Source organism: Ustilago hordei (genome assembly GCF_900519145.1).
Source record: "Ustilago hordei strain Uho2 genome assembly, contig: UHO2_contig_03, whole genome shotgun sequence".
In the NCBI taxonomy this organism is placed as follows: domain Eukaryota; kingdom Fungi; phylum Basidiomycota; class Ustilaginomycetes; order Ustilaginales; family Ustilaginaceae; genus Ustilago; species Ustilago hordei.
The window spans coordinates 188,490-202,594 of record NW_024545288.1 but is presented as its reverse complement, the minus strand read 5'-3'; the positions used below and the strand labels follow the sequence as shown (position 1 = coordinate 202,594).

The window sequence follows — 14,105 nt, the reverse complement described above, 5'->3', positions numbered from 1 at the left end:
TAGGAAGCCTTGAAGCAGCAGTCCAAGATGTCACGTTTCTTTCAACGCTTCCGACCTTGGGTTTTAAAAGCAGCGTACACATCCGTAGCAACGCTTCAGATAGCATGTGGGACCTTCTTGATCGGCGAGCATGTCTTCCAAGTCCGTAACTCAACAGGCGCTTCGATGCTGCCTACATTAGCACCCGAAGGTGATTGGTTACTGCACCTTCGATTGCCGTTCTTACACTTTCTCTCCTCAATACGCACCACTTTCTCACTAACACCAGAAGAGAAAGAAGGATTGGATCATCCATATCACACAAGAGGAAAGAGGATAGGCGGACCAAGCTTCTCCAAAGCAGATCAAGCGCAGGGGATAGAAATCAAAGTTGGCGACTTGGTCGTAGCCCTATCACCATTCGATCCGGAAAAATTCGTGTGCAAAAGAGTAATAGGTTTACCTGGAGACACAATCTGCCTCGATCCTCGTAAGCGACCCCTGCCAATACATGCTTGGAGAGGAAGAGGAAAACAGGAATCGCCATCAACAGGCATTCAGAGAGATGGAAGAGGAGAGGAGAGGGATAGTGATGCGTTGGACAGCAAACTTGTCAAGATTCAAGACTTTCTTTCCTCTGTCGGACATGCATCCAGCCCCATCAGGAATTCAAGAAGGTCTCCGTTAGAAGTAGAAGGAGATGTAGACCTACTGAAAAGTATGGACACCAATTCACCTTCCCCCCACTCCTCACCAAAAGGCAAGAAAGAACGACACAACACTTCAGAAGCAAAGGAACTACAAGAAAACACCTACGTTTGTTCAAAAGGCGATGTTCAATATATCACTGTTCCCCTAGGACACGTTTGGTTGATGGGAGAAAACATGACCAACTCCACGGATAGCAGACATTACGGTCCAGTACCGTTGGGTATGGTGAAAGGTAAAGTTCTGGCGAGGGTGTTTCCTAATCCTATTTGGTTGACCAACAATCTTACGTTTGTTGATTGAGATGCAATCCAATCGATCCAAAACAAATTCTTTGGTGGACTGAGTACAAGTCAGGTCTGAAAGTGAAAGTTTCCGCGAATGACAATGAGATTGCAGATGCTATTGATACAGTGTAAGGGGCGATGAGGCGGTGGGGCGGCGATTGCGCTCAGGGTATATAGTATGAATATGCAGGTTATCAAATGCAAGAAGCGAAGACAACAAGTTGGACAAGTCAAGAAACTGCTAATAAAACATCACTGCCATCCACAAGACCTGCTTAAAGCCTCAGACCACTTGTGCCTTTGCCATTGCAAAATGATGGGAATCATATCTTGCAAACCGAATTGGGGCCAAAATTTGTCCACGAAATGCATATGCGTCTGTTCTGTGCACTGCCAAAGCATAAAGTCGCTCAATCGTGAGACGCCGGATGTTCGAACAAGGATATCAAGTGGTGGAGAATGAGCTAGCTGCATACCTTGGCTGAGATCTTGCGGTGTGACTTGAAAGTCGACCCTATCCAGCACCTCGCTTAGATCACTATGCTTATATGAATCCTGAGTTGGTGCAAGCTGTGCAGCCTTTTCTGCAACTGCCAAGCGCTCCACATCTCTAAGCTTGCAATCTAGACAACGTCGTACAGCACCCGTGATCTCGTCTCGACTGGCGTAGGGCATGCAAATGTTAAGTGTCGCTTTTGTGTTATGCCTTGTCATATTCTCCACTCTTCCCACTGCTTCTCTTACGTCTTTTGGCAAAAGTTCCTTTCGTCCTACTATTCGAACTCGTACAGAATATCGTGCGATCAACTCTCCATGTCCAGCCAACTCTATCAAGCGCGTCTTGGCGATTTCCATGAGAGCATTGACTTCGCTTTCGCTGCGCGCGAAGTTGTCGATTGCAAATGCATAGACGGTAACAGTGTTGAGTCCTCGAAGGTTGAGACAGACTTCGAGAACGGATTTGAGCGTTGCAAAGCCGGTAAGATGACCTTGTTGAATGGTGTGGTGGGAGGTGCGAGCCCAGCGTCGGTTGCCGTCCATTACGAATGCTATGTGACGGGGGATGGGGCCGAGAGAGAGGGTATGAAGCAGAAGTTGTTGGGGCGAAGGTATCGGGAGGAAAGAGAAGAGGGAGAGTGGGGAGAGAGCCGCTTGTTTCAGGATCTGAGTCTTGCTAGGCATGGCGGAGGTGCGTTTGCTTTCTGGTGAGCATGAGGCAACTGCGGTGGGATCTGTAGTGGCCGCTTTGGTGGTGGCGCTTGATGGTGCAGCTTCATTTGCTGCTGGAAGTGGATCAGCAATCGACATCGTGCTTTCAGCTCGACTCCACTCGAGACGTTGGTATGGGTTGAGAAGAGGAGAGTCAAGCGTCTTGATCTTCCACGTCGCAATCCAAGAAAGTGTCGCTATTCTTCTTAAACAGCACAGCCGACTTCCGGATTTTTCTCCCCCGATAAAGTTCCAATCGGGTGTACTTTTCCCGATCTTCTCGGGACGCGGTCAAGCCAACACTTGCTGCACACACCTCGTCATCTGTGTCACTGCAACTCGACACCCTCTCGTTCTGTACACGCAGTTATCACCATTCCAGCTCGACTTGAACTAGAAACCGTATACGACGAGTCGAGAGATTCATCTCCATCATGGACTCAAACCCTTTCGCTGTATGGGACGAACGCACACCTGGATCAGCAAAAGCGTCGATTGCACCAGCAAAATCGCAACGCACAGAAAGCCAGGATGACTCAAAGGATATCGCACGCCTCTCAATAGAGTACCAAGAAGATGACCCTGGTTGGGGCGCGGCGTCGGTGTCGATATCGACATCGAGAGCAAACAGTCCGGAGAAGACAAGGAAGCTGTCACCCACGGCGGCTGAAGCCATTGTCTCGGCTACAACGGAGCCTGAGACTACAATCGAGCCTGGAGCGCCTGCCTTGATAGCGGAGAAGGACATGAACTTGGGGCTTGCAGAAGAACCCGTAACGGAAGAGCCTATGACGACCCTCACAATCAAACAACACGCAGAGCCGGAGGAGGCGACACATGTAGAACTTGCGACCAAAGCAAACGATGACAAGGTAGACGAGGAGGAGGAGGAGGAGGCATTCGAAGGTTCACGGCAGGAGCAACAGACTGAACAGCCAGAGGGTAGCCTAGAAGCGGAATCGGAAGAGTTTGCACAAAAGGCAACACTCAAATCACCACCGAAGGAAGGAGAGATGCAAGAGGACGACGAATTCGACGAACTAGCACCACCACACAAAGAGAATATGCAAGAGGATGATGGGTTTGATGACTTTGGAGAGCCTGCAGAGGGAGTTGAAGGAGGTGCGGGAAACGATGACTTTGGCGACTTTGACGACTTTGAGACGGGCGATGCGCAGAACGACGTCGGCTTGGGCGACGATGGCTTTGGCGATGATGGCTTTGGCGATGATGGCTTTGGCGATGATGGATTCGACGAGCCGGCCGAAAGAGCACCAGTAGCGATTCCAGCACAGCTAATCCCTGCACCTGCACCTGTATCAACACGGACATGGCAACCACTCGAGGTCACGTCGAGATCAACTCGATACGATTTGGCGGAATTGGTGCAAGCACTGCTTCCGCATTCATCCGCAGCAGAGCGGGAGCTCACGAATGTCGCACTTCGTCAAGTAGAAGGTCCATCACAAGTGCTGGTGAGCGAAGGCTCGCGTCAATTATGGGAAGATCTATCCTCATTCCCCTCGGTAAAGCCAATGGATTGGGTAAGAAGCAAGACAAGACGAGACTATCTAATTTCTATGGGCATTCCCGTCAATCTAGACGAAATCCATTCCTGCTTCGCATCAGGTTCTAGGGGCTCAAAGCAACTGCCACCGTTGCAGCTTAAATATGATTCGTTTGCCAATCGTCTCAGCTCCTCGCATGATTCGAACGGAAGCGTTCCACAGCGTAGCTCGAGCTTGAAGGTATCCGGAACATGCTCAGGCTCATCAAGTGCAGCACAACGGTCAGCATCAGCATCCAACAGTCCACGCAACGGCAACTCGAGTCCAGCGCTTGGATCAAGCACGAATCGGGAACGCATCGCCGAACGTCGTAGAGAGGAGCTTGGATTGGGACCTGCACCGCAAGTCGATCTCGGCCGTGCTGAAGAGCTGGTCAAGAAGACGGAAGATCAACTGACCCTCCTCTCACTACCAGCACTGAAAACGTTGTTGAGAGAGCTAAACACGTTGACGACATCAACTTCTAGCTTGTTGACACACCACTTGACGTTGCGAGAGAGCTACCAGGCGGATTCGGAAATGTACAACTCGATGATTAAGGAGCTAGTGACTGGCGCAGCGAATAGGTTTAGTGGTGGAAGTGGTGGTAGTGGTGGTAGCAACTCGGTGGCAGGAGGTAGAGGTGATAGCAGGAGATCGACGACGATGGGGATGAGTGCTTCAAGTACGGGAAAGGCGAGGGTGAGTAGTATGCCAGCAGCGTCTACGGCCATGTTGGGCTCAAGGTCGATAAGTCCTTCGCTAAGGGGCGGGGCGGCGTCCAGCGTGAGTCCGAAACGTTGAGACTTGAAGCATAGTCATACAAGGTGATCACTGATTGCAGATACGACTCGGCCGTGTGTTGAATTGGTGTGTTAACAAAACAGCCGAAGGAGGGAAAGAAATTTGTTCCAGAAAAGAAAAAGAGAAACAAAACAAAACAAAAACAAAACAAAAAAAAAAAAAAAAAAAACAAAACAAGAAAATGTCTAAAATTCCAATCCCCGCTCGTTTCACTCTGTTGTCCTTCAGGGTTGGCAGGGTTGGCAGGGTCGGCAGGGTCGGCAGGGTCGGGATCAACGATGCAGCTTCGCGTGAACAATCAGAGCTTGGGTGAGCGCGCACAAGGCGGCCTTCAGTGTCTTATTCTAGAAGCGCCTGGATTTGCTCTTGGCAATCATCGGCCCAGCCGACGACTTTAACGCCAAACGCACAGCAACATGACACGCGAGATATCCGTCGGTAGCTCCCGATCGTGATTTGGTGCGGGTGGATGAGCAGAGAGGGGAAGCTTTCCCACGCCTATCCATCACCTCACTCACTCGTGTCGGAAGAGCCGAGACAGAACAGAGAGCTGCGTCAGTGAAAGTGACAGTGAAAGTGAAAGTGAAAACTCGGCTACAGCACGCACTTCCTGGCAGGGCCTTGCGGGGACTCGGCATGGCATGCCAACTTGGGCTGTCTCTTGATCGTCGCTAGGCGCTTCATCAGTCTGCTGTCGTTCACACCAGAAGGAGCGGAGATGCGGGCTCTCCTCTCTTGCCGATACAGTGAGACAGGTTGTGGTAATGATTGATTGAATTGAATGGCGCTTTGAACCATAAGAAAGTCATTGTACTGTAGAGTACTTACTGTATAAGGAATTCCGACGGCTTTCAAACTCAGGATCGACTTGCTGTCCCTCTCGCTTTCTCAGCAGCAGCCACGCTGGCTTCTGCTTTCTGCCACCCTTTGTTTTGCCCGCTCCTCCTTCTCTTTCCTCTTTCCTCTCCTCGTCTGTCTGTCTGCCTCTCTCTCTCTCTCTCTCTGTGCTCCTGTTCCTTGCTCCCATCCCCACACGATTGGCTGCAGACTTGTCCCTGCTTCGCAATGCTTTTTTCCCTTGCTTTCCCGCTACTTTCCCTCCTCTCTTTCCCTTCACCATCTTCCCCCACCACCACCACCACAGTCCCTTTTCTTTCTTATTCGGATCTATGTACCCTTTGTCGCATTCCGAATCCACTCGGTCATATACCCCAGCCTGAACGGCTCAGACTCCCATTGCGGGACAGTACATGTATACTCACACGGACGACAACATTGCTAAGTTTAGAGGCCCACTAGATACCCACACCGTCACCTTGCAATATGCCTACCGCTACACGAAGGAACGAGGCTGCCGCATCGCCATCCAAGCGCAGGCCATCCGCAGCTGCTCGCTCCGAATCCGGCTACTCGCGCCGATCCTCCGTCGGCTCTTTCAAGACTGCTACCGGCACATCTGATTACACTCCTGCCATGTCTGCATCCCAAATCGATTACGACGACGAGCAAGATGAAGAACAAGCCGAGAACGAGAACGAAGCAGCTATCATTCCTTCTCGCAGCGACCCAGATATTCTTTCAGATGACACCGACGAGGCCGAGACCATTTCTCGTCACCGTGACTCTCCCAAGGGCCTTGTTGCAGCTGTTAGAGACCATCACGACGCCGCTTCCAGTAGCGAGTCCGAAGAAGCCCCGGCTATCTTCAGCAAGAATCCTGTCAGCGACTCCAGTACTATCCACAAATCTCCTCCCACCTCCCATGATGATGCCCCCTCTCACGACGACCTGATTGAGAAGCGTAGGCCATCGCACACGTACAGCTCCAAGTCGAAACCTTCCCGTCACGAGCTCCTCACACCTGATGCTGCCCTCACTCCAAAGGGTCGCGCCGATAGAAAGGGCGTCCGTGCTTCGCATGCCAGCCACCTCACTCTTCCCTATCAGCACTCTGACGCAGGCGACTACATGGATGCTTCCAGGCGCCTCAGCAAAATGACCATGTCCAATTACAACCCTCGTAGCAGAGCTCCTTCTCGAGCTGCCAGCTTCATGGACGCTGACCTTCCCGACATGGAGATGCGCGATGCTCGATACCGCTCTGTCTCCGAACGAGGCCGAGCAAGCAGGTCCAGCCGTCTCATGGCTCCTGCATCCCTACTCGACTTTGGTGGATCTCAGCGTGGTGCATCTCAGAGGGGACCTGGTTCGCGTTACGCTTCCAGCTACATCGAGCCTTCTTCCCTCAGGTCTCCCTCCAAGCGCGACACCCTCGGCTCGCCCGCAGCTGGTATCCACCATCGCGACTCAGACCGCATGAGCATAACCTCGCGTGGAACCGCCAGGAAGCCTGCCTCTGTCTTGTCCAAGATGCTTGACGCCGATACTCAGGTCTATCCCGGAACGCGCATCCGCAAGTACATCGAGCCTCAACTCAACGAGGCCATGCGTCGTGTCATGAAGCAATTCACAGGTCACAACATGCACGATCATCGTTGCAATGGGTATCCCATCGCTGTCTTTGTCGGTGCTACTGCCATTGACACAGGAAGCATCATTCAGCCTCACGTCTCGGGTGCAGTCTCGCTCTACTTTGCACCTGGCCACCCCAAGAACATGGCTTCCCTCCTGCCCGAACAAGATAGGACACCTCACCACATCCCTAACCCCAAAGCACCCACTCCCGCCTCTCTCTCCCGCCGTGCCGAGCTGAGATCCGCCATCACTGCTCTTCACACCATCTACGAGCTTTACCGCGGCCGTGCTTGCGCCCATGTCTGCATTGACTCCGCCTACGTTGCCAAAGCCTGGGGAACTTGGATCCCAACTTGGGAGCTCAAGGGTTGGCCTGGAGAGGATGAAGAAGGTGAGGGTGACCGCGAACGATGGGAGGATGAGTACTACGAGCGTCGAAGGAGCCAGCGAAGGGCTTACGACAGGAGTGGAACCCGATACATAGATCTACCTGATCCACGTGATCGCGAGCGCAGCCGGGATGGCTATGCAAGCGACGGAGGGCGTTACAGGGGATCGCGTGTTCCACCCTCGCCTAGGAGGTATGACGACCGTGACGACTGGCTCGCCAGCGATCCTTACGCCGATGGACGCAGACGTCGCGGTGGTGGAGGACAGCCTTCTCCTCGCCGTCAAGGTGGTCGTCGTGGCGAAGAGGACTATTCTTCTGATGAGGATGACTACCATCGTCGAGGCGGAAGCAGGCGATACCGGGACGATGACCGTGACTACCGCTACTCTTCCGCCGACCGTTCTCCTCCCCGCCGTCGTACCATGCGTCGTGCTCCCGGTCGTCGTCTCGTCGACGAAGACTTGCTTCGCGAGCTCGCCGATATCCGCTACGAGTTTGCGCGGGTCGAACGTGATCGTCAGGGATCTGCACACCTCTACCTCATTGACCGCACCAACAACCCCGCTGACCGCATGGCTCGTGCCGTCGCCAAGTCGGAGGGAAGCCTCCTCAGCCAGCAAGAAGACTTTGACACGCGCTCCGAGATCGGCTTGCATGTCGACGATGCTCGCCTCTCCGACGAGGACGAGGAGAGGCTTGATCCTGAAGAGGACGATGAATGGCTCGAGACGCGCAACCGCTTCTCGACCGCTTCGAAGAGTACCAAGGGTCGCTGTGACGGTGACCGAACAAGGATCAGCAGCAGAGACAGTAACAGGGGAAGCATCATCTCCAACGCCACTGGCAGGTTGAGGCAGAGTGCTTCGCTTCCCTCCGGCCATCTCCGCGGCGGACCCAGGCGTCAACTTGATACCTTCGCTGAAGAGGACGAAGACGATCTTGCTGAGGACGCTCGTTCAGTTCGATCGGTTCGAACGCATCGTTCAGAGCGATCTCGCAAATCGACCCGCGCCGAGAAGGAACGAGACGACTACCTGGCACGCCAAGAGCTTATCAATGCTGAAGCAGATCCTCTTGCAAGGCGATCTACTATGACTTCCACTACCAAGCGTTCTGCTTCGCGTGCAAGTCACCTTGCTCCACTTTCTGCTTCTTCTGAACACCGCGGCGTCGTATCCTCCACCAGACGTTCGATCGACTCTCGTAATGGCGCAGCACAAATGTCGACAGATCTTGTTTCACCTGCCGACGAGGCATCTTTGCGAGGCTCGATGGACGCTCGACGCAACAATAGGATCAGCAGCATGCGTTCACAGCCTGACATGCGTTCTAACGGCAACGGTCGATCCAACGTTGGCAGTGCTCTGGCTTCCGCTGCTGTTTTCGACGGGCCTGAAGAGGAAGAATACTGTCCCCGTCGCTCCATTCAAATCCACCAGGCAAGCTCAGGCGGTCCTAGACACCCTCGCAGTCGAATGCATTCCAAACGACCATCCGACTATCCCGAAATAGATGACCTCGTCCCTCCTTCCCGCATGTGGGATTCTGGATCAGTTAACTCGCGTAACAGCATCGATTCTGGTCGTAATGCCTCGGTCGCACCTGGTTCAGCTGGTTCAGCTGGTTCAGTGGGTAAAGGTTTTTTCAGTAAGAAATCTCGCACTGCTCAAGCTCGTCCTCAATCTCCTGCTTCAGAAGGTAAAACTGCAGGAGGAGTAGGAGTAGGATTGTTCTCTAACCGATCTACGCCTTCCTTGCACCGCTCGCCTGCGCCAGAAGATGCCGATTACGAATGGAGCAAATCTTCAAGAAAAAGCATAAACAGATATCCCAAAGCTCGTCATCAGAGACAGTGGCATTCAACCACTGCGCATGACTACATCGATCCTACAGCTCAGAGGTGTGCATGGGATTCAGAGCATGTGGCCGTCAAGAAAGGCGGCTTCTTGAGCCGTATGTTTGCTCGCAAGAAGTGAGTTTTCCTGCAAAGATTCGCATCCGTCTTTGTGCAAATCACACTGTTTTTTACAAGCTGAATGGAATTCTTAGAAGCGTTTGATTGATTCAATGTATCTTTTGCATGCAATGGTATCATTGAAGGCAATTTCAAATGCAATGTCAAATGCGATGATGCATGTGTGCCTGAGTGAATTAGGTTAGCCGGCAATGCCGAGGGTAAAGAGGCGGAAGTCGTCGGCGCCACGCCAGTCGAAGGCAATGACACCAGCATCTCCACCGAGCTCTGGGAAAAGTGCATGAACAGCCGATTCCGTGCCTGTGCCACCCTGCGCACCTTGCTGCCGAGTGGCTTGGGATAGCGGAAGGACCAACGACTGGGCACCACAACTACTTTCAGCCAGATCGATAGGATTCAGTGTCAGCAGCGGCGCACAGAGATACTCGAGCTCCAGGCTGAGTGCGCTAACCTCGCTGTGGCTGCGATCTGCGAGGCGGTCGGAAGAGAAAGTTTGAACACAAGGGTAAGCAAAAGGCTGGCTCTTTGAAGGATCCGCTCGCCATCCATCGCCGACGCTCGTCGTATCCTCATCGCTGAGTCGACGACATGTTTCGGTGTCCGGCATCGACTTCTGCACTGTGCCGCCGTTTGCCCTCTTGTATCCTGCTTCGTTGTATGTGGGAATAAGCTCGAGCTCGTGCTCGGATGACACGTCGAAATCGACGTTCACTGGCACCCTAAAGGACACCTTCCTGGCCTCTATGCGACTGGCCAAAAATGCTGCACATGTGACACCCACATGTAGTATCAATCGATGACTCTTGCGTCCAGGGTTAAGAGATGGCGCGCCTTGTTTTGGCTGAGCTGCCAGAGTCTGTCCGAGCGAGCTTAAAAGAGTTGCTGAAGCCGACGACACCGCGGTCGATTGCCTGAGATGACTGAGAGGTGTTGGGCCCCTAGAGCTTGCGCGTTCGACGCCCAACACTCTGGCCCAGCCAGACACGGCGTTGGGAACGTCGGTCCATTGCATCACTGCCAGAGGAGGTGTTTCCATGAGATTCGATGCCAGAGGAAGCTGTAGAACATGAGTCAAACTGCCTCGAGACGCAAGGGCTACCTTCACCGAGATTGATTGCGAAGGCGGAAGTGACGAGGAACGCTTCGGAGTCCTATTAGTGTCTATCCGGGCTTTGCCCGTCATTGGCGGCTGATTGCGAATGTCTGCTTGAGGCAATGGCCCAAGGTCTCTGAGCTGATATTTTGCCGCTCGCTCTCGCGCATCGACTGTGCTGATGCCATCGTCACTATCACTACTGCTGTCGGCTTGCACTTTGTCATGGTATAGCGAGCTTTGCTCGGAAAGATGCAGGCGTGACATACGTCGGTCGAAAGAAGCATTTTGGGGAGCTGGGACCCTCGGAAGATCTTTGTCCAACACCTGAGGCGATAAGGCAGGCTGTCCGGGAGATGCCTTCGTTATGGACATGCCCATTGGTGACAGTCCAGAGCCTTCCATCCTCGGCCACTGATCTATATCCGAGACGTCATGAGGAGGATCTACTTGGTTGTCAGACCACTGGCGAACGAGGACCTGCGCCTCGATGGTGGAGAAGCCGATCCAGTTGTGCTTGTTTGATCTTTTGTCGAGAATAGCCTCTCTGAGCTTGTGCTCCACTGAGCCAGAGCGAGAATGGGTGGGAGCGCCTGTTGGCAGAGCGTCTGATAGTGGATCACTTTCGCTGAGCATGCTCGCTGGCCTGCTGCGATTGATTCTGGATTGAGGGTCGGCAAAACTCCTGCGAGACTGAGGTTGAAGCGACAATTGGGTGGTGGATCCGCTATCTGATGCATCTGAAGCGGCGATCAGTTGAGCAAGGGGTTTCAAGTGCAGCTCCCGTACGTCAGAGTCCCTTAAGCGTACAAGCACGGCACGACGCCCGAAGTTGAGAAGCAAGCAAAGGTCTGCTTTATGCCAGGAGGTCGGGGCAGCGCTTACAAGTGTTGTCTTTGTAGGGCTAGAAGCACCGATCATGCGAGCAGAGCCGTTCATAGAGCTAGTTTCGCGATTGGAAGGAGCCTTCTTAGATATCGACAAAGGACCGTCGGCCGTTGCAACCCTCAACTTTGTCGGTCCAGCGTTGAGAGGCAGGGAGCTGAGACTGGCGAATGGATGTAGTTGATCATCGACTGCTGCAGGAGCAAAAGTGACAGCCTTAATGAGGAAGGGAGCATAGAGTTCTTTCACGAAGGACCAAGCGCGAGTGGTACCGTGTCGGGGCACGGCAGCTTCGTAAACCATGACGGTCCGAGCATAAGTGATGGCAAGATACCATGTTCCAGAGGCTTTGGTGTCGGTCGCCGCCTCATGGACGGAGAAGAAGAGGACACCTTTGGAAGCCGCTTGTGAGCTCGCTTCACGCTCCTTGCCCTTTGTGCCGCCATTTCTGCTTCCTGAGAAGGATTGAACAAGATCATCGGCAAAGAGCGAGGTGAAGGAGGCAGTACTGTTATGAGATGCAGCTGATGAGTGCGCTGGTGGCTGTATGGGCACTGAGCTCGTGGCCAAGGAGACGGCAGCTGCATGTGCAGGGTCAATTTGCCGTTTTGTTGCCGGTGGAGACGTTCGAGGGGAGCCAGAAGCACGAGGGTCATGGCGGAAGGTGGCACCGCGAGAGAGTTGTGGAAGTACACCGAATCCTGTTGAGGAATGTTGCGAAGAAGATGAGGACATGGTAGTCCCGGAAAGTCTCGGCATCGGATCGATCGTGGCAGAAAGCGAAGATTCTGACTGAGTGCATTCGTGTGCAGGCTTTCTGGGCTGCGATCTTGCTTTCTGCCGGGAGAACGTCTTTCTGAACATAGTGCCAAGGCCTCCACGCCTATCTTCCGAGCTTTCTGATGAGGAGGCGAGATCGATGGGGAGCTGGGCGTCGTTCCTGTCGAGCGCGTAAAGCAAGAGCTCTCGAATGGACTGCAAGTGCCACATTCGGACGACGCCAGATCCACCAGGGGGTACAGCGCGCCTTGGTCCGCCGCCAGCTGTGGGCCCAAAGTTGGCAGCGGCGATGCCTTCATTGGGATTGGAGATACGATGGCCATTGTGACTCAAGTTGGATGAGCTGGGAGTAAAGGAGCCAGAGGCTGCGACGTTCTCCAGTACGGAACCGGCATGAGCGCTGAGTTGCATGAGGGAAGAAGCGAACAAGCCATCTCGTGCTGAAGATGGACAAGTGAGGGCAAGTAAGACGCCAGAGATGGCTGTGCTGTTTGGCTGTGACATGCGGCTTTTGGCTGCGGCAGCGTCGGCCTTGGATGCTAGCAGACACATCTGATAGACGGCTATACCGGAAAGGACGTGGATGCAGCGGATGTTGTCGTTCCACTGTTTGCAAGTTGTCGAGGGACTGGGAGGAGCGTCTTGTGTCTGACGAGAATAGGAGTGATCCTGAGGCTGTCGGATTTGGACTGCAAAGAGGCCAAGAGCGGTGCCTACGAGAAGCACTTGTCTCGGTGCCAGGCTAGATTTGTCTCGGTGATGAACGGAGGGTGGCAATTGGACAAGTAGGCTGCACAGGGGCTGAGCAGGGAGATGTGGAATGAAGCGAGAGCCATAGTGGTGAACATGCAGCGGAGGCAAAGATGATGGGTCCATGATGGATGCTATGTTTTGAGGAGGAGGAGCTGAGTTGGCATCGTCATTGATGGCGTCAGGACCATCGACCCATGCGCCCCAACTCTTCTTCCTGTTAGGTGGCTCTACTCTGCTGGAAGGTGCGAGATGCTGTGAACTGGCTTGGCTGTCAAGTTGGGCGTAATGGCGCTCGAGGGCACGCTTCTCTAGCCAAGATCCCCATCGTGGAAAGCGTGAGGCAAACACGCGAGGCATCGGTTGTTCGGAGGGAGACCAAGGGGCATCGGAAAGGGCAAGCTGATCTGCTGCAGCGCCGTGTTGGTATTCAAAGTAGGAGGCTGACACTGGGTCAGAGGTGTGCAATGCTGGAGGCGTGGGCGGAAACTGATGCGAGTCGTATCGAGGGGGAAGATGGTTGAGTGAGGATGAAAGAGTTGACTCTGCGGGCGATGAGAAGGCAGGGAGAGGATTGGAAGATGGAGGTAGATGATTAGATGAGATGCTGTCATCATGCTGGAAGGGGGAGGCCGTCGCTATCAGGATGTCTGGGCGCTCGTGAGGATGGTGAGCACCTGGAGGCAGCACCGTCTGCTGGCCTGGTTGATGGCTTGTGGTCGGCTGCCGCCTGTGGTTGTCCATGTTTGGCTATGGACCAGATCGGAGTCTCTGCGAGGCGGTTTCCATTGTTCTTCAAGGTTCGCAAACCAAGGTGTGTTGGGCCGCAAGTCGTGTCGCTATTGCCTGACAGCTTGCGAGTGAAGCGGCTAAGGGGGCAGAGATGGTGGTGTGGCAAACAACTGCGCTCCTTGCTGAACAGTGTCTCTAGACTTGATTGAAGGAGATGGCCAAGCTGATTCAGACGATCGGAGGAGCCGAAGGCATTCGGTTGCTTACAGTCAAGAAGCCAAGAGCAGGCAAATGATAGATAGCTTCACATGAACCGTGCACTGCTGCCTGATATTTTAGCAAGCCACCAAGGCCTCGGCAGCTTTTTGGCAAGTCACAATTTATGGTTTGGTGGATTTGCTTTTCTTGTATGGCTCTTCTAGAATCACACTTGAAAAGCAGCACATCAATGTGAGCAATACAGAAGCACACTCTACACAGTCGGAATGCA

General features: G+C 53.5%; 5 protein-coding genes across 5 annotated transcripts; 3 read left to right on the top strand and 2 right to left on the bottom strand.

The window, feature by feature from the left end:
- Positions 1–27: 27 nt before the first annotated feature.
- Positions 28–990, top strand: UHO2_01678 (uncharacterized protein; the record flags this gene model as incomplete). The annotated part of the gene is made up of 1 exon (XM_041559115.1): positions 28–990. The coding sequence occupies one exon, from the start codon at positions 28–30 to the stop codon at positions 988–990; it is 963 nt and encodes a 320-aa protein (XP_041415049.1).
- Positions 991–1,226: 236 nt separating this feature from the next.
- On the bottom strand, positions 1,227–2,156 carry UHO2_01677 (uncharacterized protein; the record flags this gene model as incomplete). Its single annotated transcript, XM_041559114.1, has 1 exon — positions 1,227–2,156. One exon carries the CDS (start codon positions 2,154–2,156, stop codon positions 1,227–1,229), a length of 930 nt encoding a protein of 309 aa, XP_041415048.1.
- A 461-nt stretch (positions 2,157–2,617) lies between these two features.
- Positions 2,618–4,534, top strand: UHO2_01676 (uncharacterized protein; the record flags this gene model as incomplete). Its single annotated transcript, XM_041559113.1, has 1 exon — positions 2,618–4,534. One exon carries the CDS (start codon positions 2,618–2,620, stop codon positions 4,532–4,534), a length of 1,917 nt encoding a protein of 638 aa, XP_041415047.1.
- A 1,323-nt stretch (positions 4,535–5,857) lies between these two features.
- Positions 5,858–9,376, top strand: UHO2_01675 (uncharacterized protein; the record flags this gene model as incomplete). Its single annotated transcript, XM_041559112.1, has 1 exon — positions 5,858–9,376. One exon carries the CDS (start codon positions 5,858–5,860, stop codon positions 9,374–9,376), a length of 3,519 nt encoding a protein of 1,172 aa, XP_041415046.1.
- A 180-nt stretch (positions 9,377–9,556) lies between these two features.
- UHO2_01674 (uncharacterized protein) lies at positions 9,557–13,627 on the bottom strand (the record flags this gene model as incomplete). The annotated part of the gene is made up of 1 exon (XM_041559111.1): positions 9,557–13,627. The coding sequence occupies one exon, from the start codon at positions 13,625–13,627 to the stop codon at positions 9,557–9,559; it is 4,071 nt and encodes a 1,356-aa protein (XP_041415045.1).
- Positions 13,628–14,105: the final 478 nt, after the last annotated feature.